Here is a 26,630-nt window from a genome sequence, read left to right on the forward strand (position 1 = left end):
AAGCCCTAGAGTTAGTGGTGCCTAGTTCATCTAGGGTCCTCTATGTAGGTGCCTCTATATCCTGGTTTGCTTGGGGCAATCATGGTTTACATCTGTTGCCCTGGCATAATTACTCATAAGGCCCTTTCACTTGTAAAAGTCCTATTTGGATGATAAATTATGTGGCTACCCTGCTATTAAGCTGAAGTAAGGACTTTGGATTTCATTCTGTGAGATGGGGCAGTGTTGCAGGGTTTTCGTCCAAGGAATGACATTGTTTGACATAACATTGTTAAAAAAAAAAAAAAAAGAAAAGAAACAAAAACAAAAAACACTCTTTGTGGAGAAGAGACTGTAGGATGAACTCCTTAGTACCCAACACACAAATACCAACACAATGCTCCTTTGGGATACTTCTTTATGGTGATATGAGTTTCACTTAAGAAGAATAACATATCCAAAATATCATGTCTCCTTTTGACAGTTTTATTCTCTCTGTAAATGGACTTCCAAAGATTGTGTTACTAAACACATTTAATGACATATAAATCCTTAGCTTTTCTGTAAGACCTGGAAGAATAATTATAAACAAGCAACTTCTGTATCCAGCAAATTTCCTATCTATGAATGGTAAGGAAAATAAAACAAAACTCAGGCAAATCCAAAGAATACTTAATTTGGTCAAAAGATCAAAGGTGACTTGTGTTTATTATAATTTTAAGTAACTGTATACCAAAGATGGTGTGCAAAATATCAATATTTGTGTACATCTTTTCTTGAAAATTCTCTATTGAGAGAAACGTATGACCTGGAAAACTGTCAAATATATGTGTAGACTCCAATTAAAATGAACAGTAACCATGTGACTATTACTGATTTGGGAAAACTCCTTTCTGAATGAGAGAGCTGTGTATAATATTTCAAACCAGAAAAAGTTAAAAAAGATCACTGAAAAACTTTCATGTGCAGTGTTTATTTTTTAAAGTTTAAGTCACAAGACTTTCTACCTGTGTTGAGCTGTGCTCTTAGGCTTTGATGTAGCAGGGTTCGCTGTCTGATAGAGTTCCCTTTAACATAATGAAGTGTCCTAAGAGTTACCCTTCAGAACAGTGGGTGGTTGGTTATATGAGAAGATAGGAGTCTTAGTCAATTTGATTTTGGAAATTTAAATTTCTTTTGTTTTTCCCAACTGTTACTAAACTCTAGTTGAGGCTGAGAATTTCCATCCCAGAGTAATCCCCAGGGAGGCCTAAAGAGCAGAAGGTCTTCCAACTGCTTGGGAAGCCAGCACTGACACTGAGGGGAAACTGTCACTTCTCCACGCAGCAAGAGTTTTTGCCAAGGAAGGAAAAATCATATAATGTAAAACCCAAGGACATAAAAATCAGATATCCTACAAAGGATGGTATTAGCCATGGATTCTAGTAGGGAGTATATAAAGAGGTAAAAGGAGGAAATGTGTCGTTTTAAAACATGAGGTTTTAGTAAGAAACATAAAGATATAAAGAAACAAATGTAAATATGTATATATTGCATTTGTGTAATAATAATATGCATATGTGTGCAGATATGTATATTATATATAATTTTTTAATGTTTATTTTTTATTTTGAGAGAGAGAGTGAGTGAGCATGAGCAGGGGAGGGGCAGAGAGAGAGGGAGAGAGAGAGAGAATCCCAAGCAGGCTCTGTGCTATTAGCACAGAACTCCACTCAGGGCTTAATCTCACAAAACATGAGATCATGACCCGAGCCAAAATCAAGAGTGGGTCGCTTAACTGACTGAGCCATCCAGGCATTCCACGTATGTTATATAAAATAAGGCTCTTTTAAGTAGTATTACAATGGGCTTTCTCAGTTATATGGGATGATGTTTCATAATTTACTAACAGTTTATTGGCATCAGTTTAATGACAAAGCCAGTTTTAACAAAATTCTACTGTAGATTATATTTTTTAAGGCCTGAGTTTCTAAAAATTTACTGTATGGACTTTAAGATCTGCATCCTCACTCCAAGTAAGAATGCCTCATACCAGTGTTCACACAGAGGTCCCTTGTTATGAGAATCTTCATTTTTGTTAATGCATCACTCACCCAAGTCATCGAACCCAACATGAAAGGCAATGATTGCGGAGAATGTCCGGAAGGATAAAGTTACTAACACCTGCAGGAAAAAAGATATTCATATCCTAGGGGTTTTAGGGAAAACAGGAAACAAGATGAGAGAAACTCACAGAAACCTGGAAATCAAACATGGAAACAAAAGTAGCAGCTCATTTGTGCCCCACCCCACACAACTAACACCACCCTAAGCAAACCAGTTTCCTATCACAAATTCCACACTCACAAAGGAAGAACTTCAAAAGCAAAGTCAATTTACTCTATGTAGAGTTTGGATTCTGCTTCTGGCATGTCCCTGCTTTAAGCTCCTGCTATCAGGGTGAGCTGATGACCTCACCACAAAATGTTTGCTGAGCACCTGCTGTGCACAGGCCCTGATTTCCTATATTAGCACCATCCTCATCAAATACTTTTAGATTTGTAAAATGAGTAACCACTGAATCTGGCTGGGACCCTCAGCAACCTTATACTCCAGTTAATACAGGATTATTATTTCTGTCACAGGAGTTGGAGGATTAAGGGAGAAGAAATTCAGTGGCTTTATTCAAGTTGATGAGTCAAGTCAGTCCACAGCCCAGCCACTTCCCTCTTCGTCTTTTGCTCCAGTACCACAGAGAGAAAGCTCTTTTATCCTAATGTGAAGTCAAACATCATTCATTTGGAGGGCACACACACCCTTCATTCAGCAAGTTCACACAGTTGAGCACTTCCTAGACAGAGCTCTGAGTCAGAACCCTACACCAAGACATACCGAACGTCATCTCAGAGTGTTCTCAGTTCTCCCCATTAGAAAACTAAAGATAAAATACATACATGAAGCACTCTGACAAGAAGGCTTTTATTTTTTTTTTCAACGTTTATTTATTTATTTATTTATTTATTTTTTGGGACAGAGAGAGACAGAGCATGAACGGAGGAGGGGGCAGAGAGAGAGGGAGACACAGAATCGGAAACAGGCTCCAGGCTCCGAGCCATCAGCCCAGAGCCTGACGCGGGGCTCGAACTCACGACTGTGAGATCGTGACCTGGCTGACGTCGGACGCTTAATCGACTGCGCCACCCAGGCGCCCCAAGAAGGCTTTTATAACATAGAAAATATACCAAGCCTAATGTCCTGGAAATGACAAGAACCCTGTTAAAGAACTTCCCAAATCAATGTGAGAAATCATAATACAGAATAGTTTTTTATACATGAATGTAAATTAAGATCGTAATAATACTGCTTTGGGATTGCGTCAGAGTTCTTCCTACTTTTATTTTATTTTTTTGTTTGTTGTTAAAATGAAGTCACATTATCAAGGATTTTACATATAGAAGAATGGAAATCAATTCCCCTAGTAACATTCACTATAGGATTGTTTAGTAATTTTATAGGCATTTGCACAAATTATACATTGAAGCATCTGCTGTTCGAAGGTCTGCTTAGGGGCGTCTGGGTGGCTCAGTCAGTTGAGCATCTGACTTCAGCTCAGGTCATGATCTCGCGGTTGGTGAATTTGAGCCCTGCATCGGGCTCTGTGCTGACAGCTCAGAGCCTGGAGCCTGCTTCGGATTCTGTGTCTCATTCTCTCTCTGCTCCTCCCCCACTTGTACTCTGTCTCTCTCTGTCTCTCAAAAATAAATAAATATAAAAAAATAAAAAATAAAAAAAATGTTTAAAATCTGTTTTATGGACTTTAAATTTTTTTTTAATCTTTATTTATTTTTGAGAGAGAGACAGAGTGTGAGCAGGGGAGGAGCAGAGAGAGAGGGAGACACAGAATCCAAAGCAGGCTCCAGGCCCTGAGCTGTCAGCACAGAGCCCCACACAGGGCTTGAACCCACAAATTGTTGAGATCATGACATGGGGCTGGAACCCAGGAACCCTGAGATCATGACCTGAGCCAAAGTCGGACACTCAACCAACTGAACCACCGAGGCACCCCTATTTTATGGAGTTTTACCTTCTCAGATTCCTAATTCTATCTTCCTGATTTCCCCATACTTTATACAGGTAAGTTTAAATATAAATATTTTAAATGACTTTCTTGCATTTTCATTTTTTTCCATGTACCTCGCTGGTATTTAAGAAAAACAAATCCATGGAGAAAGGAAATAGCTATATTTAGCATTCATTTTGAAATTGGCCTTTATGTTGAATATTTAATCTATTTTTACTTGCTGTTGCATTGGATTATTTATTTTTATTTATAAATATTTATATATAATATATATTTACAGATAAATTTATATACCATATATATTTATATCTATTTCATTTATATTTTATATTTATATTGATATACATATTTTAATACAGATATATTTAATATGTAAGATGACATTGTTTTTCACCATTATTCATTAATTTTAAATTTAACATAATTTTGAAGAGCTGTTAGTTTACTTTTCAGAGATAGGTAATTTCAAGAAACCTTAAAATTGCCTAGGAAGTGTTTACTGAAAAGCTTTAAAAAGGTTATTTTTTTGTTCTGGGAGGAACTGGAAATCAGAACAGAGGGGCAAGTGTAAGGCTTTAATGTACAAAAAGCTAACAACGGACTTGTATGTCCTAAAATGTTTCTTTTTGTACATAAAGAAACTCATGGATTTGTACCCAGCCTTATTTTCCTGTCTTTTCTTTCTTTTCTCTTTTCTCCTTCTCCTTTGCCTTCTCCTTGGTCTTCTTCTTCCTCCTCTTCCTCTTCTTCTTTTTCTTAATAAAGTAGATTTACCATGAGGCATCTCTCCATTGGTCATGTACATGAGCTTAGAACTGAATGGCTTGAATTTGATGTAAAATCATAAGATCAGAAGTAAAGGAAATTTACTCTTTAAGGATAGATAGGTATGAACTTCAAATGAAGAGATTCAGCAGAACAAATCAGATTAACGAGCAATGAATATTAGAATGCTTAGTGATGTGGATATATTGAATGGTGAATAATCCCCACTTATATACAAGAAATTTGATTGTATATGCTCCTTGAAGTAGATTTTCTCTATGGATTATTGCTTCTTCAGCACTTTCTGGTTTATCCACAAGCAGTAAAAAATATCTGTTAAATTAAATTTGGAGAGGATAAGGATGAATGAGGATGTCTGGCCTGATTTTATCTTAATTTTAAAGAAAATGGATGTAATTTCACAAGTAAAAAGAGGTTATAGTTTGATAGTCTGATTACTTTTTGAGGGGAAGAGTAATACAAAGAATAATGCAATAGGCACAAAAGAGCTTAGAGAATTTTTGCACTGTTCTTAAAAATTAGAAAAGTGAATTAGAAAACAGTTTGCAGAGGATAAAAGATTAAATGAGGTGGAATACACAGTAAAGGAAATAAAAAGACAAAAGAGTCTTCAAGGTGATGAACACAGATTATGAATAATCAAGGGTGACTATAATTACGTGAAGAGAGAAAACAATCTACTATTGAAAAGACTTAAAATTATTTTTAAAATGTAAATTTCCCCTCTAAATCTGATAAACATTATTGCTTAAATATTCTGCATTCTTAGGAAAAAGGAAGATACATGGGTTTTTGATATGTACGGCAACATTAGCCTGTACCAAAAATGAAGGTCTTTAACTAGTAGAATTGTCTTCATTTAAGCAGTCATGATTTTTTAATCCCCTCTACTTTCTGAAATTGAGTATTAACTTTTGTATTGGTTTTCTAAGGAGCAGACCTTCAATACAGGTATATTTAATACAGATAAAATGTAGGGATGCCTGGGTTGCTCAGTTGGTTAAGCGTCTGACTTTGGCTTAGGTCATAATCTCATGGTTAGTGAGTTTAAGCCCTGCATCAGGCTTTGTGCTGACAGCTCGGAGCCTGGAGCGTGCTTCAGATTCTGTGTCTCCCTCTCTCTCTCTGCCCCTCCCCCACTCACGTTCTGTCTCAAAAATAAACATTAAAAAAATTAATACAGATAAAATGTAGAGGTGTATAGGACCATGTTTAAACATTGGGTGACTCCCCAAAGACATGAGTCCACTAACCTTCACCTTTCCACTACTTCTTTAATTCATACTTTAATGTAATAATTTCCAATCTTTAAGATACTACCCTCTGTTGGGAATGCAAGCTGGTTCAGCCACTCTGGAAAACAGTATGGAGGTTCCTCACAAAAATGAAAATAGAACTACCCTGACCCAGCAATTGTACTACTAGGCATTTATCCACAGGATACAGGTGTGCTGTTGCGAAGGGACACATGCACCTCCATGTTTATAGCAGCACTATCAACAATTGCCAAAGTATGGAAAGAGCCCAAATGTCCATCGATGGATGAATGGATAAAGAAGATGTGGTATATATATGTACAATGGAGTATTACTCGGCAATCAAAAAGAAAGAAATCTTGCCATTTGCAACTATGTGGATGGAACTGGAGGGTATTATGCTAAGTGAAATTAGTTGGAGAAAGACAAAAATCAGATGACTTCACTCATCTGAGGACTTTAAGAGACAAAACAGATGAACATAAGGGAAGGGAAACAAAAATAATATAAAAACAGGGAGGGGTACAAAACAGAAAAGACTTATAAATATGGAGAACTGAGGGTTACTGGAGGGGTTGTGGGAGGGGGGAATGGGCTAAATGGCTAAGGAATCTACTCCTGAAATCATTGTTGCACTATATGCTAACTAATTTGGATGTAAATTTTAAAAAATAAAAAATAAAATTAAAAAAAAAAGATACTACCCTCTGTGGTTTAATCTGTGAAATTACTAACCCATTACTACCCCTTCTTGCCAATGGTATATCAGGTACTAAACTGTGTTGTAACATTAATCAGGTATTTTAAGGTGTTTTAAAAAATATTTAAATTCCTGGAGTGCCTGGGTGTTTCAGTTGGTTAAGTGTCCGACTTTGGCTCAGGTCACGCCTGTGCTGGAGTTCAAGCCCTGCGTCAGGTTCTGTGCTGACAGCTCAGAGCCTGGAGCCTGTTTCAGATTCTGTGTCTCTCTGTATCTCCCCCGCTCATGCTCTCTCTCAAAAATGATAAACATTAAAAAATAATAGTAATAAAAATAAAAAATATTTAAATTCTTGTGGAGATATTTGAAGATACATTGAGATATCACAAACTTTAGACTTAGAAATATTAGTATTCCAACTATTTATTTTTTTTCAACCTTATTGAGACATATAACATGTGTAGTTTAAGGTGTACAATGTGCTGATTGCAAAATAATTACCACTGTAGCATTAGCTAGCACCTCCATCACTTCATATAATTACCATTTCTTTTTTGCAGTGAAGATATTTAAGGTGAACTCTCTTAGCAACTTTCAAGTGTACCATACAACATTGTTAACAATAATTACCACACTGTGCATTAGATCCCCACAACTTATCTTCTAATTGGAAGTTAGTACTCTGACGAAAATTTCCCCATTACTCCAATCTTCCAGCCCCTGGGAACCACCATTCTATTCTGTTCCTATGAGTTTGGCTTTTTTTAGATTCCACATTTAAGAGAGGTCATACAGTATTTTTGTCTTTTTCTGACTTACTCCACTTACCATAATGCCCTCAAGGTCCAACCACGTTGTCACAAATGGCAGGATTTCCTTCTTTCTTATGGCTGAATGATTTTCCATTGTACACATATCACTTCTTTAAACCATTAATTCATTGACAGACACTTCAGTTGTTTTCATAGCTTGGCTATTGTGAAAAATGCTGCAGTAAACATGGGAGTGCAGTCATCTCTTTAAAGATACATTTCCTTTGGATATATACCCAGAGATGGGATTCCTGGATCATATGGTAGTTCTATTTTTAATGTTTAAAGAAACTTCCATCTTGTTTTTCATAGTGGCTGCATTAATTTGAATTCCCACCAACAGTGCACAAGGATTCCCTTTTTTCCACATCCTTGCCGACTCTTGTTATCTATATTGTCTTTTGATGACAGCCATTCTAATAGGTGTGAGGTGATATCTCATTGGTTTTGATTTGCATTTCCCTTAGTATTAGTGATGTTGAGCATCTTTTCATGTATCTGTATCTGTGTGTCTTCTTTGGAAAAATGTCTATTCAGTTCCCCTATTTTTTAATTTTTTTTTTAACGTTTATTTTTGAGACAGAGAGAAACAGAGCATGAACGGGGGAGGGTCAGAGAGAGAGGGAGACACAGAATCTGAAACAGGCTCCAGGCTCGGAGCAGTCAGCACAGAGCCCGACGCAGGGCCTGAACTCACGGACCGCGAGATCGTGACCTGAGCCGAAGTCAGACGCTTAACCGACTGAGCCACCCAGGCGCCCCACAGTTCCCCTATTTTTTAATTGGAATTTTTTTTCTTTTTTTTGCTATTGAGTTGTATGATTGTGGGTTGTTTGTTTTGGTTATATGCTTTGGATATTAACCAATTATCAGATATATGCTTTGCAAATACTTTTTCCCATTCTGTAGGTTGTCTTTTCATTTTGATTTTTTTTTTTTTCTGTGTAAAAGCTTTTTAAAAGTTTGATGCAGTCCCACTTACTGATTTTTGCTTTTGCTGCTTGTGCTTTTGCCACCATATCCAAAAATCGTTGCCAAGACCAATGTCAAGGAGATTGTTCCCTGTGTTTTTTCTTCTAGGAGTGTTATGGTTTCAGGTCTTATGTTTAAGTCTTCAGTCTATTATAGGTTAATTTTTGTGAGTGGTGTAAGATAAGGCTCCAATTCCATTTTCTGTATGTGGTTATCCAGTTTTCCTAGCGCCATTTATTGAAAAGACCATTCTTTATCCATTGAATCTTTTTAGCTTTCTTGTTAAGTATTAGTTGACTTCCTTGTTAAGTATTGTTTAAGTATATAGCTGTTTACTTCTGGTTCTCAAGTCTGTTCCACTGGTCCAGTGTCTAATTTATGATAGCGCCACACTGTTTTGATTACTATAGCTTTATAATGTAGTTTGAAATCAGGATTGTGATGCCTTTCTTCCCCAGGACTGTTTTGGCTATTTGGTGTCTCTGGGGGTTGTACAAATTTTAGGATTGTTTTTTCTAGCTCTGCAAAAAATGCAGGTGTTAATTTGATGGAGATTGCATTAAATGTATATATTGCTTTGGGTCATATAGACATTTTAACAATGTCTGTTCTTCTAATCCCTTGAGCATGGAATTTTTTTCCCACTTCTTTATGTCCTCTTCAATTTATTTCTTAAGTGTTCTATAGTTTTCAGAGTACAATCTTTTACTTCTTTGGTTACGTTTATTCCTAGGTATCTTATTGTTTCTGATGCAATTGTGAATTAGATAGATTCCTTGATTTCTTTTTCTGCTGCATCATTCTTAGTGTATAGAAATGCAACAGATTTCTGCACATTAAATTCATATCCTGTGACTTTGCTGAATTCATGTATTAGTTCCAGCAATTTTTTTGTGGAGTCTTTTAGGTTTTCTACATAGAGCATTTTCTCAACCACAAATAGTGAAAGTTTGACTTCTTGCTTGCAGATATGGATGCTTTTTCTTCCTTTTTGTCTGATTGCTGAAGCTAAGACTTCTAGTACTATGTTAAACAGTAATGGAGAGAGTGGACATCCAGGTCTTGTTCCTGACCATAGTGGAAAAGCTCTCAGGTTTTCCCCATTGAGGATGGTATTAGCTGTAGGTCTTTTGTATATGGCTTTTATGATATTGAGGTATGTTCCATCTATACCTTCTTAGTTGAAAGTTTTTATAAAGATTGGATGCTCTGTTTTGTCAAATGCTTTTTCTGCATCAATTGAGAGGATCATATCATTCTTGTCCTTTCTTTTATTAGTGTGGTGTATCACACTGATTGATTTGTGAATACTGAACCACCTCTGCTGCCAAGGAATAAATCCCACTTGATTGCGGTGCATAATTCTTTTAATACACTGTTGCATTTGATTTGTTAGTATCTTGTTGAGAGTTTTTGCATCTACGTTCATTAGGGATATTGACCTGTAGTTCTGTTTTTTAGTGGAATCTTTGTCTGGTTTTGAAATCAAGGTAATACTGGCCTTGTAGAGTGAGTTTGGAAGTTTTCCTTTCATTTCTGATTTTTTGGAACAGTTTGAGAAGAATAGGTATTAACTTTTTTTTTAAATGTCTGGTAGAATTCCCCTGGGAAGCCATCTCTCCCTGGGCTTTTGTTTGTTGAGTTTTTTGATTACTGATTCAATTTCTTTGCTGGTTATAAGTCTGTTCAAATTTTCTATTTCATCTTGTTTCAGTTTTGGTAGTTTGTATGTTTCTGGGAATTTGTCCATTTCTTCCATATTGCCCAGTTTTGGGGGCCAATATATTTCTCATAATATCTTCTTATATTGTATTTCTGTGGTATTGGTTGTGATCTCTCCCTCTTTCACTCATGATTTTATTTATTTGGGTCTTTTATATTTTCTTTTTGAGAAGTCTGGCTAGGGGGGTATCAATTTTATTAATTCTTTCAAAGAATCAGCTCTTAGTTTTGTTAATCTGTTCTTTTTTCTTGTTTCTGTATCATTTATTTCTGCTCTAATCTTTATTATTTCCCTTCTTCTGCTGGCTTTAGGTTTTATTTGTTGTTCCTTTTCTAGTACCTTAAGGTGTACGTTTAGGTTGTTTATTTGACACTTTTCTTTCTTCTGGAGGTATACCTGTACTGCAATGTGCTTCCTTCTTAGGACCGCCTTTGCTATATCCCAAAGGGTTTAGACTGTGTGTTTTCATTTTCAATTGCCTCCATGTAATTTTTAATTTCTCCGTTAATTTCCTGGCTAACCCATTCACCTTTTAGTAGGATGTTCTTTAATCTCTCTATATCTGTGGTCTTTCCAAATTTTTTCTTGTGCTTGACTTCAAGTTTCATAGCATTGCGGTCTGAAACTATGCAATGTATGATCTCAATCTTTTTGTACAGGGATGATTTGTGACACAGTGCATGATCTATTCTGGAGAATGTTCCTTGTGCACCTGAAAAGAATGTGTATTCCACTGCTTTAAGATGAAATGTTCCGAATATGTCTGTTAAATCCATCTGGTCCAATGTGTTATTGAAAGCCATTATTTCTTTGTTGATTTTCTGCTTCATCTGTCCATTGCTAGAAGTGGGGTGTTGAAGTCTCCTACTGTTATTGTATTGTCAGTGAGTTTGTTATTGATTTATATACTTGGGTGCCTCCAAGTTGAGGGCATAAGTATTTATAACTGTTAGATCTTGATGGATAGACCCCTTAATTATGATATAAATCCCTTCTTCATCTCTTGTTACAGTCTTTGTTTAAAATCTAGTTTGTTTGACGTAAGTATGGCTACTCAGACTTTCTTTTGTCATCCATGAACATGACAGATGATTCTCCATTCCCCACTTTCAATCCGCAGATATCTTTAGGTCTAAAATCAGTGTCTTGTAGGCAGCATATAGATGCTTTTTTTTTTATCCACTCTGATACCATATCTATATCTTTTGACTGCATTTAGTCTATTTATACTCAAAGTGATTATTGAAAGATATGAATTTAGTGCCATTATGTTACCTGTAAAGTTGGGTGTTTCTGGTGATGTTCTCTGTTCCTTTGGTCTTTTTTTCTCCAAAGAGTCCCCCTTAGAATTTCCTGCAGGGATGGTTTAGTAGTCAAACTCCTTTAGTTTTTGTTTGGCTGGGAAACTCGATCTCCCTTTATATTCTGAATGATAGCTTTGCTGCATAAAGGATTCTTGGCTGTGTATTTTTCCCATTAAGCATGTTAAATATATCAGGATACTCCCGTCTGGCCTGCCAAGTTTCTGTGGACAGATCTGCTGCAAACCTGATCTGTTTTCCCTAGTAGGTTCAGGACTTTTTTTCCCTGGATGCTTTCAGGATTCTTTCCTGTCTGTATATTTTTTTAATTTGACCATGATAGGTCTTGGTGATGGCCGGCTTTTGTTGAATTTAATGGGAGTTCCCTGTGTTTCTTGGATTCTGATATTGGTTTCCTTCTGAAGATTAGGTAAGTTTTCAGCTATAATTTAAATAAACCTTCTGCTCCTTTTTCTCTTTTTCTGGGACTCCTATGAACAAATATTATTACATTTTGTGGCGTCACTCAGTTCTTTAAGTCTACATTAATGACCCAATACGTTTCTGTCCCTCTTTTTTTTTTTTCAGCTTATTTTCCATAATTTTATCTTCTATATCACTGATTCGATCCTCTGATTCATCTACCCTCAATGCCATTGCATCCATTCAATTTTGCATCTCCATTATAGCTTTTTAAAATTTTGGCCTCACCAGTTTTTAGTCCTTTTACCCCTGTACTAAGGGATTCTCTAGTGTCTTCAATGTTTTTTTCAAGCCCAGCTAGTAACCTTATGATTACTGTCTTATTTTCTGGTTCAGACATCTTACTTTTATCTGTATTGATTAAATCCCTGGATGTGACTTCTTCCTGCTTTTTAGGGGTGAATTCCTCTGTCTTGTCATTTTGTCTGGGTCACATTTAAAATTTTTTTTTAATGTTTACTCATTTTTGAGAGAGAGCGAGCACACAAGCAGGGGAGGGGTGCAGAGAGAGAAACACACACACAGGTTCCGAAGCAGGCTCCAGGTTCTGAGCTGTCTGCACACAGCCTGACATGAGGCTCAAAATCACAAACCATGAGATCATGACCTAAGCCAAAATCAAATGCTTAACTGACCGAGTCACCTAGGTGCCCCTTGACTGGGTCACTTTGCATGTGTGTATGATTGTTAGAAAAGCCTGTTGCATTCCTGCTCCTGAGATTAATGGCTATATTAAGAGGTCCCCCCCCGCCCCCCGCAAAAAAAAAAAAAAAAAAAAAAGCTAGATCCCAGGTGTGGTTTGGTCCACTTGATAAGCTAGATCCAAAATAAATAAAAATTAAATATAATATTTTTAATTAAAAAAATGGAAGCTAGATCCTAGTACCCCTACAGCCAAAATCTGAAGCACTCTATGATTAGACCTAGTGTGTGTGAGGGGTTTGTCTGGTCTTACTGGGGAGGGGTCTTCTCAGGCGGACTTGCCCTGGTGGAGATGCACCTGCAGGGTACAGGGGGGCGGCGTTTGGTGTTAAAGGTGTCCAGCCTTCACTGGTGTCACTGTTTTGCTCCCTGAAGTTGGTCAGTGCTGATGGATGGAGGGGAAATGTTATCACTCTGACCTCTTATCCCTGGAGTGGGGATCTTGTGCCCCCCACTCTTCAGGAAGTCCTCACAGAAGAGCAAATAATCACCTCTCTGGGTCTTCAGCTTCTTCCAGATCCCTGCCTTCACCCTGCCTGCATTTGAGCTATCTGCCTGTCCGGTGGCAAAGCACTCCAGTGTTTTACCTCAGGCGGGTGGCTGGGTTTCAAAACTCCAAATTTAGAGGTCTGCACAGTGTGGACCATGCTGATCCTCTGGGGTTCTTGCTGCACTATGGCTGGTGCTGGCTTGTCCCAGAAATCAGTTGTGTGACTGTGCGGTGCTTCAGAGTTCACAATGAAGTGCAGCTAAAAACCAGCACCAAGGTTTGCTGCCCTCAGCTGGTGTCTTTGTTCCTATGCTAGGACACAGGGCAGCATGCTGCAGGTTCCTTTGTCCCCAGAGGCTGTGCCGCCACTCCCAAAAGCACTCCAAGCAGGGGAACTGGTTCTCACTGTGTAACCCAGGAGATCCTCAGCCCACACTGTCGGCTCCTGGGTCTCCACCCTCCTTCCCCACCAGAGCACCACCAAGCCCACCAGGCACAATCCCAGCAATGGCACGGACTTCCAAAACGTCAGACTCTGCACTCTGCTGTTTATAAAAACTTGCAGTATTCAGCCCCTCTCCCTTTCCCGGTCAGTGGTTTTGGGGAAGACTTTTTCTGGTGCAATTCCTGTGTACGCTTTCTCTCTCTCTCGCTTTCTCCATGATCAGGGCTTCCTCTTCTTTGCAGCACTGCAGCTCTTCTCTCCCCCAAGTCAACTCTCTGCAGGCCCTACCTTCCATGATGTGGAGGGTTTTTTCTGCCTCTAGTCATGCAGTTTTGCTCTCCCAGTCCTCAAACCGATTTCTTGGGTGTTCAAAGTGATTTGATATTTATTTATCTAGCTGTGTTCAAGGGATGAGGCAAGACTAGGGTCTCTCAACTCCTCCGCCATCTTAACCTCTCCTGCAGATGTTAGTTTTATTATTTTTTTAATGTTTGTTTATTTTTTGAGAGACAGAGAGTGAGCATGGGAGGGGCAGGGAGAGAGGAAGTCACAGAATCCAAAGCAGGCTCCAGGCTCTGAGTGGCCAGTACACAGAGCCTGATGCGGGACTTGAACTCACAAACCATGAGATCATGACCTGAGTTGAAGTCAGAGGCTCAACTGACTGAGCCACCCAGGTGCCGCAAGGTCAACTTTTTATAGCCTCATCTTGAGAATTCTTGTTGCAACAGAGATCTCAGGATATAAGAATATACTTGGCAGCCATTTTACATTCAGAAGTACTTTTAAAACACCCATTTTTGAAAAATTAGAAAATAAAACTACAATGGTTTAATTCCACATCTCAAATGTAACTTAATGAAGTTCTGCAAGCATCTATTTTTATTTTTAAAAAAGGATAATATTCCCATAGTTTTGGAACCTGCCTTTTTTCACTCAGTAATGTATCATGAATATCTTTCAAATAGACTTCTACCAATTTCAATTAGTAAACTTTCATAACATTTTCAATGGTAGAATATTCTTGTGGGATAAATTTATTTAAATATTTGGGTTGTTTTGATTTTTTGTTTTTTTAAATATTTTGAGGGGGAGGGGTAGAGAGGGAGAGAGAGAGAATTCCAAGCAGGTTCCATGCTGTCAGCACAGAGCCTGACGTGGGGCTAATCTCACAATCCTGAGATCATGACCTGAGTTGAAATCACCAGTCAGATGCTTAACTGACTGAGACACCCAGGCATCCACCCACCCCCAATTGTTTATTCTTATAAACCCTTATAACTAAATATTTTTAAGACTAGACCCTTAATATTAAATTATCAAAGTAACTAAACTGGAAGGTAAGCTTCCAAAGGTAGCTAAGTTAGGGTCTGGTATAGTACAAGGCTATTTAAAAAGGGAATATGGTTTGTTAATAATTACATTTTATTTAATCATGGTCACAAATAAGCTTTTATGCTTACTATTCACTTTTCCAGTTTTTCCATCTATTTTTTGTTACTTTGACTTCTATCACTGTAATTCTCTTCCTTCCAGACCTGGCAAAAACTGGGTAGTTCTTGTGCTCATTTTGACTTTCACATAAGAGTTAGGATTATCCGAATATTTTGGAGATTTTACACAGAAGGTAGATCAGGTTTGTGAATACATCAAGTGTCTAATGTGAAATCTAAAGATGGTGGTGAATACTGTAGTAAAATGAAAATATTAAAAATAAAGATACATTCTTTTTGTTTAGAGACAGCGAGCATGAGCAGGAGATAGGGGCAGAGGGAGTGAAAGAATCTTAAGCAGGCTCCACACTCAATGTGGAGTCTGATGCGGGCCTTGATCCCACAGCCCTAGGATCATGACCTAAGGCAAAATGAAGTTGGACACTCAACCAACTGAGCCATCCAGGTGCTCATTCTTTTTATATATATATATTTGCTTATATGTTAACTGTCATCCAAATGTACTTAACTTCAATGGACAAGGTCTAAGGTTTGCCTATTTCCAAATTTTGCCAATTCTAAATTCCTGGTAGCCATTCTGGAGCTGCTATTATTTATAGCATAATATGATTAATTTTGTTATTTTAAATATAGCTAACTTTGTTCTAAAATGCTTTCCCCAGCCTCGAATACATATTCACCTTTTAAATTGTAAAAATGGACTTCTTGGTAAGATCAAAGGAAATTTAACCACTACCTATTGTGGTAAGAACCTAACAATTTCAGACAATGTAGGATTTAAAGGAAGCCCTGAATTTCTGTGCCAAACCTATGGGAAGACGGGATAGGGGGCTGTTGGACAGAGAATAAGAAGCGCCAAGGGAAAGGGTATTTAGCCTCTGTCTTCTAGGACTCCACATTATTTCAGAATAAAGAAGTTACATTTTGTTTTAATCAAATATTTTAGAAAATACTGTTAGAAAAAATTTACAGAATACAATTCAAATAGATTCAAAGATGCAGAATTCATCAGATTGTTACACAGACCAGTAGGACTTAATTCTCCCTAGATTTTATGAACAATCTTTATTAACAGAAACCAAACTTATTGTCCAAAGTGATAACGTATCAAAGAACTACATATCAAAATATACTGCCATTAATAATAGTTTTTAACATTTTTATTGCATTTACAATGTGTGGAACATTATAGGGGTTTACAGTAGAGGCCAAATATCCCAGCCCTTAAAAATTGAGTAGGAAAGATTGGATGAACCATACATAAATATCTTTGAACACAGGCATTAGAAACATACATATGATTATAATTTTACAGGTTTATACAGGTGACTGCTCTATGTAATTTAACAGGGAGGAAGGGTAAAAGAACAGTGAATAACAAAGTCACTAGGGTGTGAAATAATTACAGCTGGGTGGTGCTAAACAAACAAAAAACACAGAAAATACGATTTGTAAAGGCTAAAATGTCCTGCAAAAAACATAGCTATCCCCTATCACAACAGTGAGGTAGAATTCTTCCCACCCTGTTTTCTGGTTTCTTGACCAATTGGGGGGGGGGGGGGCTATCCCATCCAGATGGTTCTGTCTCACATTGCTGTACCCAAGACAGACTAGTAGCATATGTTTTTGACTACCCCTTCTACCCCAATTGAACAGAAATAATCTTTTGTTTAATCGGTCTTATTTCACTTATTGAAAACAGGTGGCAAAGTTAGTAACATAAACAAACCAGTGCTGTTTCTTCTAGCTAATGTATCACCATACTTGGGAAGTGCTTGAATCTTTCAAGAAGTGAAACTAATGCTAAAATTTCAGGCATATATACCCGTTGGGGAGCTACTTGGGGCAGACAGGTATTTCTTCTCTCAAAAAACACCAACTGCCAACCATGTTAACAATGCCGTTTCTATCACAAACCCACTTCTAATATTTCAAACATGGATCATAAAAATAGTTTACACCTTTCTACACATCCAAAATAGAGTGAAAATCCAGGACACCCTATAACCACATTGAAAAAGGTATAGCAGTTTCTTTTAAAACTACCCTATGACACAGAAATTCTAACCCTAGGTATTCATCCAAGAGAAACGAAAGCCTACATTCACATAAGACCTATGAATAATCATAGCAGCTTTGTTTATAGTTACTAATGCTGGAAACAGCCCAGGTATTCCTAAATAGGAAAATGGATATACTGCAATATAGTCATACAATGGAAGAATACTCAGCAATAAAAAGGAATGAACTACTAATACACCTAACATGGATAAACCTCCAAAACATAGTAAGTGAAGAGGCTTCTAGAAAGATTACATGCTGTGTGGCTCTATTTACATAAAGATCTAGAACACACAAATTTTGATTTGTGGTAGACAAAAGAACAGTAGTTGCCTTTGGGAGGGTGTGGGGTCAAGGATTGAATGGAAAAGGCAAAATGGGAATTTTCTGAGAACGCTTTACATTTTGATAGCACTGTATACATTTTCCACAACTCAGTGATGCACACTTAAGATTTATGCATTTCACTGTATGCTAATTCTACATAAAAAATGTGGTAAGCATATTATTGAGCTCCAGTTGATATGTATGCTGAAGTTATTAGTAGGAAATGTAAATCTGTCTGCAACTTAAAATGCATAAAAAATAATTTGGATTGATGAACTGATGGGTGGATAGGTATAACACAAGCATAGCTAATGCTAACTATCACGTGGGTGATGAATACATTGTAAAATTTTAACTTTTTTCTATGTTTGAAAAGTTTTATAAAATGTTGGAGAATTTGAGGGTGCAACACTTACCAAACAATGCCACTGAAAATTTCATTATTGATCTCATAGCAAGATAAGCATCAGATTCTTCCAACCAGTGTCAATTTAGAAACTTAAGAGCCTGTGAAAAGATATTCCTGAGTGTGAGGTGAGGAATCAGCTCAGATCTACACTGGCTCAAAACTGTCAGTGACATTTTGATCCCCTCACACCTTTTAAAAATAGAATACATATTATCGACCATATATTCTGAGCAAATTTGTTGGCGATGTAGACTAACATAAGAGCTAAGATAGAAGAAACATTCTTGAGAAATATCAAGCACAGAAACTTTTACCTGACTTCTAAACTAAAAAAGAACTAGGGCAAACTATAACAGAAAAGATGTGCTGACCCAAAACACTATGTGAGGTTTGATCATACCACACAGGTCCCTATGTTCTGAGTGGAAGGACATCTGATTATCCTGTCTCTCCAAAGAAGGACTTATTTGGGGGGGTGCCCTAAAGTGATGGCATGTAACTTGTAAATACTTCTAAGGTGACTCCTTCAGATTCACTAAGACTGGCCTCAGACTCCAATAGCCTTTTGTCAGAAGTAGTTTTCCACATGCCTAACTTAAAATCTGTAACAACACTGCACTTATTATCTAGTGGCTGGTAACTATTTTTAGTTATTTGCTAAGAATTTCTATATAATTGTATAGACACACACACACACACACACACACACACACACACACACACACACACACACACAAACACCCTCATAAGAGTTAACAAAAATAATCTTGATTCTTTTAAAAATTTACTCACTGCTTTCAAAATATTTAGTCACAGTTCTGACTTTCCTTTGATCTCTAAGTACTTCATGTTCTAGTACAGGCTCTACTTTTTCTTGAAGCACACGGACTAGTGTTGCCAAGTTTTCAAGTTTGCTCTAAAATATTGCAATCGGGTAATTTAGCATCATCTCTGTCAACGTTTTTCAGTCTTAAGACACCTGCTCTATATTTATGCTCTTTCACAGAGCATCCTTAGTTCTAGCAGTCTCTATTACAGGACCAGTCTTTGTTATTATCACTGCCCAAGTTTATCAAGACTGCTCTTCTCTAGCTACAGCAGAATAGTGGTCTCAAGTCATGCTTTTAACCTCTTTTTTAGGATACTTTAACAGATTTCTGCTTTTGTTGTTTCCACAGGCAGATGCTAACTCTCTGAGATCCACTCTGAGTATGACTTTTACTTACTTTTACTTATTTTTTAATGGCACTCTGTCATGTCCTGTCAACCTCAAAGTAGATGATACTCCTCACTTGTCTTCCATCTCGCTGGTCTACCATCCTGCCATAAAAGAGTTAATCTGTCAGTTTAGGAGTCCTGTTATTTACTGATGAGCTCACCAACTCCACCCTTAGTATTTCCAGTATGTAATTCTGAATGTAGGGGAAATGGAGCTCAGGGAGGTGAGCATAAACAATGTGCCATGTCTCCCACAACTCCATGCTCGTCATCTGAGAAAAGAGCAAGAGTAAAGAATGCTCTATTTTCCATTCTGAAAATATAATTATAGTAATAATTCCTTCCACTTTGGATAACATCATAATTTTCAACACATTTTTTTAGTATGATTGTATTTATAGACGCAGAAAAGTTGAGTAATTTTTACAAAGGTCAGTAAATGGCAAAGCCAGATTCTGAAATCAGATATTCAAACTCCACTCTTTCCATTATATTCAGTACAGCTCTTACTTTAGCTTTTTTATGATCTTTACTATTCTTGCCACTATTTATGCTTCTTGGCTAAACGCAGACATTTCTAAAGCACACAATGAAGCCACATAATATCGGATGTTAAATCAGTACTTAATTTTGCCTCATCAAGTTATCTGCTGCCCTCCATACCAGGAGTGTATTTTCCATTTTCTTCAATTGAAGCTTTCTATTTTCAGAACTGAGAGTTAACCTTGGAAAGTTTTCTAATTAGGTTAACTCGGCAGGTATGTTTCAGCCCATCTTCTTAATTCTAGAGGATTTCTCTTTTGGGGATTTAACCAAAGTTATCTCAATCACGCTAACTCTTGTCACTGATATTTACTGATGATAGTTCCCCATATCATTTTCAATAGTTTAGGATGTGGAGAACTTAGCAACCAGAGCATGTGCAGTTCCTAGTAACCACAGGGTTTTACTATGGGAAAAGTACACAGCAATCTCCAACCTCTCTGGCAGGGAACGTACAATGTAGTAGAGGATTCTGAGTTCTTCCTCGGATTATATCATGAAATACGTTCATATACTGTCACAATCACATCACTGGTTACAATAGGTTTAGAACAGAGAGTATGGTTTGTGCAGCACTATCAGAAAAGTAATTGTCATGTTCAGTTCACCTTAGATTCTGCCAGCAACAATAATAAACTAAACAGCACACTCCATATTTCAACTGATGGGGTAATGAAACAACACACAACACTAGGTAACACTCAGCAACCTGGCTAATTTAAATGCCTATAAAGTGAGAGTAGTATCCAATCCTGTACCCAGTGATGAAGCCTAGACCTGCCATCATCATCCTGGCTGGCAGGGTGAGCCGTCTCATCACCATCAGCAATGTGTTGCCAACAATGGGAACTGGGAATGAAGTCAATTTTTTTCTGAAATCAAGGTACCATCTTTGCATCTGCTGGGTCAGACATGTGAAGAACAGCTGTCAAAACTTACATATTGAGCTAAGAGAGGAGCAAATACACAATAAGAAGGCAAGAGGAAAAAAAATCCCCCAAACCAAAACAAAAAACAAAACAAAACTAGCCCAATGAACACTCCAAGAATTCCCTGAGATGAGCTAAAGTGATGTGGAAAGTTGTGGCATATACCAATAGATGGCATGTAGAAATGATGGTTCTTCCTCCAGTTGTGGACCAACGTCAACTTATGATGTACAAAGAACTCATGATTTCAAACAGACTGCAGTCACTTCCTTCATGTGTACTCTAAGTACACTATGATGCTACGAAACAAAATCACGTTAGGGCATTGTTGGGTTTTCAATCATAACTGTACGTGTATGTACAGATATACATATAGAAAGTAGCAGCAAATTTACAAATGAAGAACAATATCATGTCAAAAGCATATTCCATTTCATCTGAAATAGTCAAGTTACAAATAACATTTCCAGATGCTGCCTTACTCTTGCTATAGGCAAATAGCTTAAGGCATATTAACAACTAACTCACTGGACAATTAGTAGTCGAGTTGATGATAAAACTAAGAGCCCCTTTACTTACAGTGTAGTTCTTTTCTGGCAGTCTTAATAAAAGCACTCTAATCACTATGAAGTTCAGTAGAATAGATATTGAGTGTAACTAAGTATCTAAATTACCTAATATATAAGTATCTGAAACACCAAATCACTTCCTTATGAGTAGATTCATTCATAAGTCAGTCATAACTTTAAGAAATATATTTAAAACACACTTTAGACTATCATATAAGGGGGACTATTACTAATGCCTACAACAGACCATTCACATACAGAAGAAGTAAAGCAACTATTACATATGAGGAAAAGGCTGGGAACAGGAGAGTCCCACAAGATTCCTTCCCTCAAAAGAGATTATAATGTAGCAGGCACAGACATCAATAAACAATTGTAGCATGTGGTGAGCACCATTATGAAGACTGAAATGAAGAATCACAAAAGTCCATACTCAGAAGTTAAGTCCTAAAAGACTTGAGAGGATTATCAAATATAGAAAGAATTTCCTGGATGTTTTCAGAAGCAGTGGCAGCATAAGAAAAAAGGGGGCAGAAGTTTCTCCCAGATTTTCTGGCATGTTTGACTATAAAAAAAAGGCTGCACCTTTAACCAAAACTGCTCACAGAGAAGAAAGGTGAAAAATATGATACTTCATCTAGGAAATGTCAAGCGGGTAGTTGAAAGTATGGGTCTAGAATTTTGGACCAGATACGTAACAGAGAATGCTGGGATAAAACAGAAACCCTAAGGATGAGATACCTCCAGAAGCATTCTGAAGACAGAATCTGAGAGCACATTTGAGTAGATACACTTTAAGTTAAGAGCTGTGTGACTGTACTCACGGTTATGGCAGAGGATAACATCTTCGAGGGTGGAGACACTGTCTAGGAAAGGCTGCTAAATGGTGTAAATGTTGCAGAGACAGAGGACAAGGAATGCAGACAGAGGGCAAAAAAATTATTCAATTCAGTAACTGAGAGCACACTGAGAAGAGTTTCACTGAAGTGCTATGTTACACCAGGCTGTGCTGAGCAGTGAATGGTGAGGATGCAGGGAGAATGGATATGGATTTCTCCGAGAAGTCTGGCAGTGAAGAAGAATGGAGAAATCGGTAGGTGCAGAGGGATTTTTTTGCATTGCAAGATACATGAACATCACTGAAGACATGAAAAGAAACCAGCATACAATTCTTTGCATAATTTTGTATTGATCACAGACTAAAAAAGTATTTTTAATCTTTTTCAAAAACATTTTCTGAAATAAAAATTAACACAAAAATTAAATATGTATTTTACCATTTAAACTTAATATAAACTTAAAAGCACTAACATTTTATAAATTTTATTTCTAAAAGAGTTGTACAATTTTTGTTACTAGACTACTTCAGAATTTTGCTTCTAGTATGAGAAATTAAATTTTATTGACAAATGCTATTTTAGCTCCAGTAAGATTCCTCTGATATAAAGGATTACACTTAGGTAATTATGTATGCCTTCTTCCCCATACTCCTCCCCAAAGATAAAGTATCTTCAAGGTAGGTAATAATTTGGATAACATTTTTCAAATTGAAGAAGAGAACAATCAGAAATAGTATTCCATTATTTTTAAGTTCTTTAAGATCTAAACTTATTATTTCTCAAAATTAAACATGCTTATTATATACACATGCTTACATATGAATTTCCTGGCTAAAATACATGCAACAAACATGAAAAAAACAAATACTATGCCAGCCTCACAATCCTAAGAATGCCCTTTTAAATAAGGCACTCATGTCTGGAAACAGGATATAATCACCAAATTAAATAAGATGTTTAAAAGAAGCTTTTTATTAAGCACAAACAACTTTTAATACATTATCAATACAAATAGGAAACTGTCTTTTAATGAATATGATATATCAAAGATCTGAAGATTTTCTTCATACTGACACAATAAAAATAATCACTTTTGAAGAATTACAAAGTAAAATTTTTGAGTACACCACTGTCTACTAGTAACAATTTAACTATTATCTAAATTTACTACATCACCTGGGGAGAAAGGTCAACCATTTTTATAGAGAGAATTCCTAAACTCTTATTAGCACCATTCAAAGCTTATTATCAGTTGTTCATCTACAAATTGACAGGTCAGGTAAAGCTTTAAAGCAAGTTTTCAGTGCAATGTTTACAGTTCCTTCTTTTAAGATACTTGGAGTCTATGGTCTCAAAGCATGTTAAATAATTATGCCTTGGTAGTTGCAAAGTGTTAACATGTAGAGAGAAATGTAAAATGGAGAGAAATGAGGCTTATTCTGACTGTGAAATGTATCTTAATGTATTGCAGCTAATGCTGTAGTATGCCAACGACATGCGGGATTATGAACTGCAGATTTGTGGGAAGCTGGTAGCTATTAGCTCTCTGTGGTCATCATTTCAGGATGTCTCAGCTGCTGCCTTTTGAGACTAACCAGTTTCATCCTGTCTCTGATGTGTTCTGCAGTGGAGGCCATGTCACTTGGACTCCCAAAATATTGTTCAGTTCTAAAAATCAAAAGAAACAGAAAAACCCCAATCAGGTTAATATAAATCCACTGACCATAGCAAATTCAAAAGGAAGCAAAGATTTTCATAAAAATTATCTATGTGATAAGGCATTAGTTCATTTGCAAACCATACTGTTTATCTTTGAGTAGTAATTCGGTAGGACAAACTTTTTTAATTTTTTATTCTTTAAAAAAAAAAAGATTTTGAGAGAGAGAGAGACAGCATGAGTGAGGGAGGAGTAGAGAGAGAGGGAGACAGATAATCCCAAGCAGGCTTCATATTTCATGCAAAGGCCAACGCAGGGCTCGATCTCATGAACCATGAGATCATGACTTGAGCCGAAATCAAGAGTAGAATGCTTAACCAACTGAGCCACCCAGGGACCCTGCAGAGAAACATTTTTATAAATGGCATAAAATATCTGAAGATATGTTGAAAGAAATAGATTAATTGTACTAAATGTTTACTTATACAATCTCAATAAACTGAACAATGCAACCCAACAATGAAACCATAAAAGAAACAAACATTGGAGATATTTACTTTTCAGCTTAAGGTGCATAAGCAAACACAAATATAAAACCTGTATGTGTCCTTCAATGATAAGGGTTATGTACACCAACTGTCTAATATAGCTGGCAAATAAAATATCCGTTTCATGTTAAGGCATCACTTGGGACTTTAATAGATAAAATCATTTAATGTTATCCTACTTGAAAAGATAATGTATTCGGAGCCACTAGAATCTTTTGGAGCTAGAAGAGTTCTTACAAAGTATCTGGTTACGATCTGCATTTTTTAAGATCAGAAAACTAAGGCCTAGAAATTAAATGACTTAACTAGGATCACACAGTGGGGAAACCAGGATTTGAACCTGAGTCTTCAAGCAGTGAATTCAGAGAGATCATATAATTTATTTTTCCAGGACAATGTGACAAAAGAGAAATCTGAATAAGCTTGCTATCAAACAAACTTTGTATAGCATCAAAAGGTTATCCTACAAATGGAACAGAATAGTAAATCCACATATTAAAGGTGGTTGTAAAATCTGAACACACAGTACTTATTCTTCAATCTTAAAAGCATGAGGAAATGCCATATGACTACTTGTGGAAGGAGGAGAAGCCCAAGCAAAAATGCCAGTTATAGATGCTCCTAGGCTGACCTGAGAAGAGGAGATGCTGTTAACACCTGGCTGTGAAATGTGGAAACAGGAGTGGGGCTTTCCTGGAACAACAAGAAGGCGCCCCTTCAATATTGTTATAAGCTGAATTTACAAACTTTCAGATTTTATTCTTTCATACACTGCAGATATGTAACATGTATTTAGGTTATTTCTGATGGTTCAAGTTTGGCTATGACCAAAGATTATATAAATGTAGATAATGAATTATATTCTTTCAAGGGAATAAAATCGTATCTTCCCCAAATAAATTCCAAATAATCACATGAAGTTCATGACACAGTAGTGGCACTTACCATGTATGAGATTCAAGTAATTTATATACATTCAGCTCACATAATTCCCTTGCCCCTGTAACCTGAGGAGGTATGAATAATATATCCCTATTTTATATCCCTACTTTTTAGATGACAGGATTGAAGCACAGAAAGGTTGAGTGGCTTGCCCAAGGTGTTACAGCTACTAAGTGGTAGAGTTGAGATTTAAACCTAAGAAATCTGATTCCAGAGGCCACAATGCTATCCAGTATGCTATTCTACAATGTAAGATAGATGTATCCAGTGACTTGGCTTCTCTGTCATTTGAATTAAATATCCTCTGGATTACTTCTAAACTATTTTCACTGAGAAGGTCTAAGATCCTCAGGGATGAAGCTCCTTCAGATTCATTTACTGGCCCATTTATTTGCATGAGATTACTTCTTACTTTTACTATCATCTTTTGAAATGTAAAAGGAATGTGGGAATCAGGACCCCATCGTTTTACAAATGAAGAAATTACGAATCCGTACAGCATATTGGAAAGAGAATGGGTTTGGAGCCACACAGACCTGACAGTGTATTCCAATTCCACTTATAAGCTGTGAAATCCTGAGCACCTCACTTAATCTTTCTGAGCTTCAGTTTCTACATCTGTAAATCAGGAATAATCACACTGGTCTAGCACCATTTGGTCAAAAATAGTGAAATGAAGTGCTTAACTTAGTGTTTGATAAATTATAAGCTCACTATACATTACACCCCTCCACTCCCCTTCCCTTCCCTGGATGAAGCCCAAAGTCACCCTACTCCCTATCATCACAGCCAAGGCTAGAACCCAGGAGTATCAACCTCATCAGTGATCTTTCTTCTACAACAAGCTGTCAAGAAGCACATTTGATAGCAAGTACCAAATCCACTTTTGCTAACAGTTGAGTTTGCATTTCTTTTCATTACAAACTAATTTATTGTAGGAACTGAAGATGTGAACCAAAGCTAATTTACTTGGCTTTTTAAGAAACAGATTTTCCTCTCTTGATGATTTAACTTTAAGACCTCACCAATAAAAAGACAAGATTATAAGAACATGTACCATACCCATCAGGATAAACTACAGGAACAGTTAATCTATCCAAAAGGGATTTCCCAACCGCTTCAATTTCATCAAACTGCTCCTCATCATTAATAGCTTCGGGCTCTTCTGGACAGTCTTGCAAAATCTGCAACAAATAAAATGGTGTCATCAATCAAGAAATATAGAAAGGCAATCAAGCTCATGTAAATTCAGTAGATTGAAGGTATTTTTGTTTTGTTCTTAGCATCTTCATGTACACACCCTTATACAAGATTGATTACTGGTGAAACTGGCTCAAAAAATCCTAACAAAATGAAATACATAATCCTTACTAATAATATATAATGAGAATACAAAAGGTCTACAGTGATTTCCAAGAAAAAAAT

The 26,630-nt window shown here is 36.8% G+C and overlaps 1 protein-coding gene across 8 annotated transcripts in view; it reads right to left on the reverse strand.

The window, feature by feature from the left end:
- Positions 1-16,308: 16,308 nt before the first annotated feature.
- SESTD1 (SEC14 and spectrin domain containing 1) overlaps positions 16,309-26,630 on the reverse strand; it is a 158,384-nt gene continuing 148,062 nt past the window's right edge. For 5 of the 8 annotated variants that reach the window (XM_086719055.1, XM_086719057.1, XM_086719056.1 and 2 more), the window contains 2 exons: positions 26,268-26,389; positions 16,309-23,726 (listed from right to left, as the gene is read on the reverse strand). In XM_086719055.1, coding sequence (XP_086575181.1) covers positions 23,597-23,726; positions 26,268-26,389 — 252 coding nt within the window. In that variant the 3' untranslated portion in view covers positions 16,309-23,596. The remainder of the gene's footprint in view (positions 23,727-26,267; positions 26,390-26,630) is intronic. The other 3 variants (XR_015255363.1, XR_015255362.1, XR_015255360.1) reach the window with 3 other exon arrangements.

Source organism: Puma concolor, chromosome C1 (assembly GCF_028749965.1).
Source record: "Puma concolor isolate L17-30 chromosome C1, mPumCon1.1.hap2, whole genome shotgun sequence".
NCBI classification, from domain to species: Eukaryota; Metazoa; Chordata; class Mammalia; order Carnivora; family Felidae; genus Puma; species Puma concolor.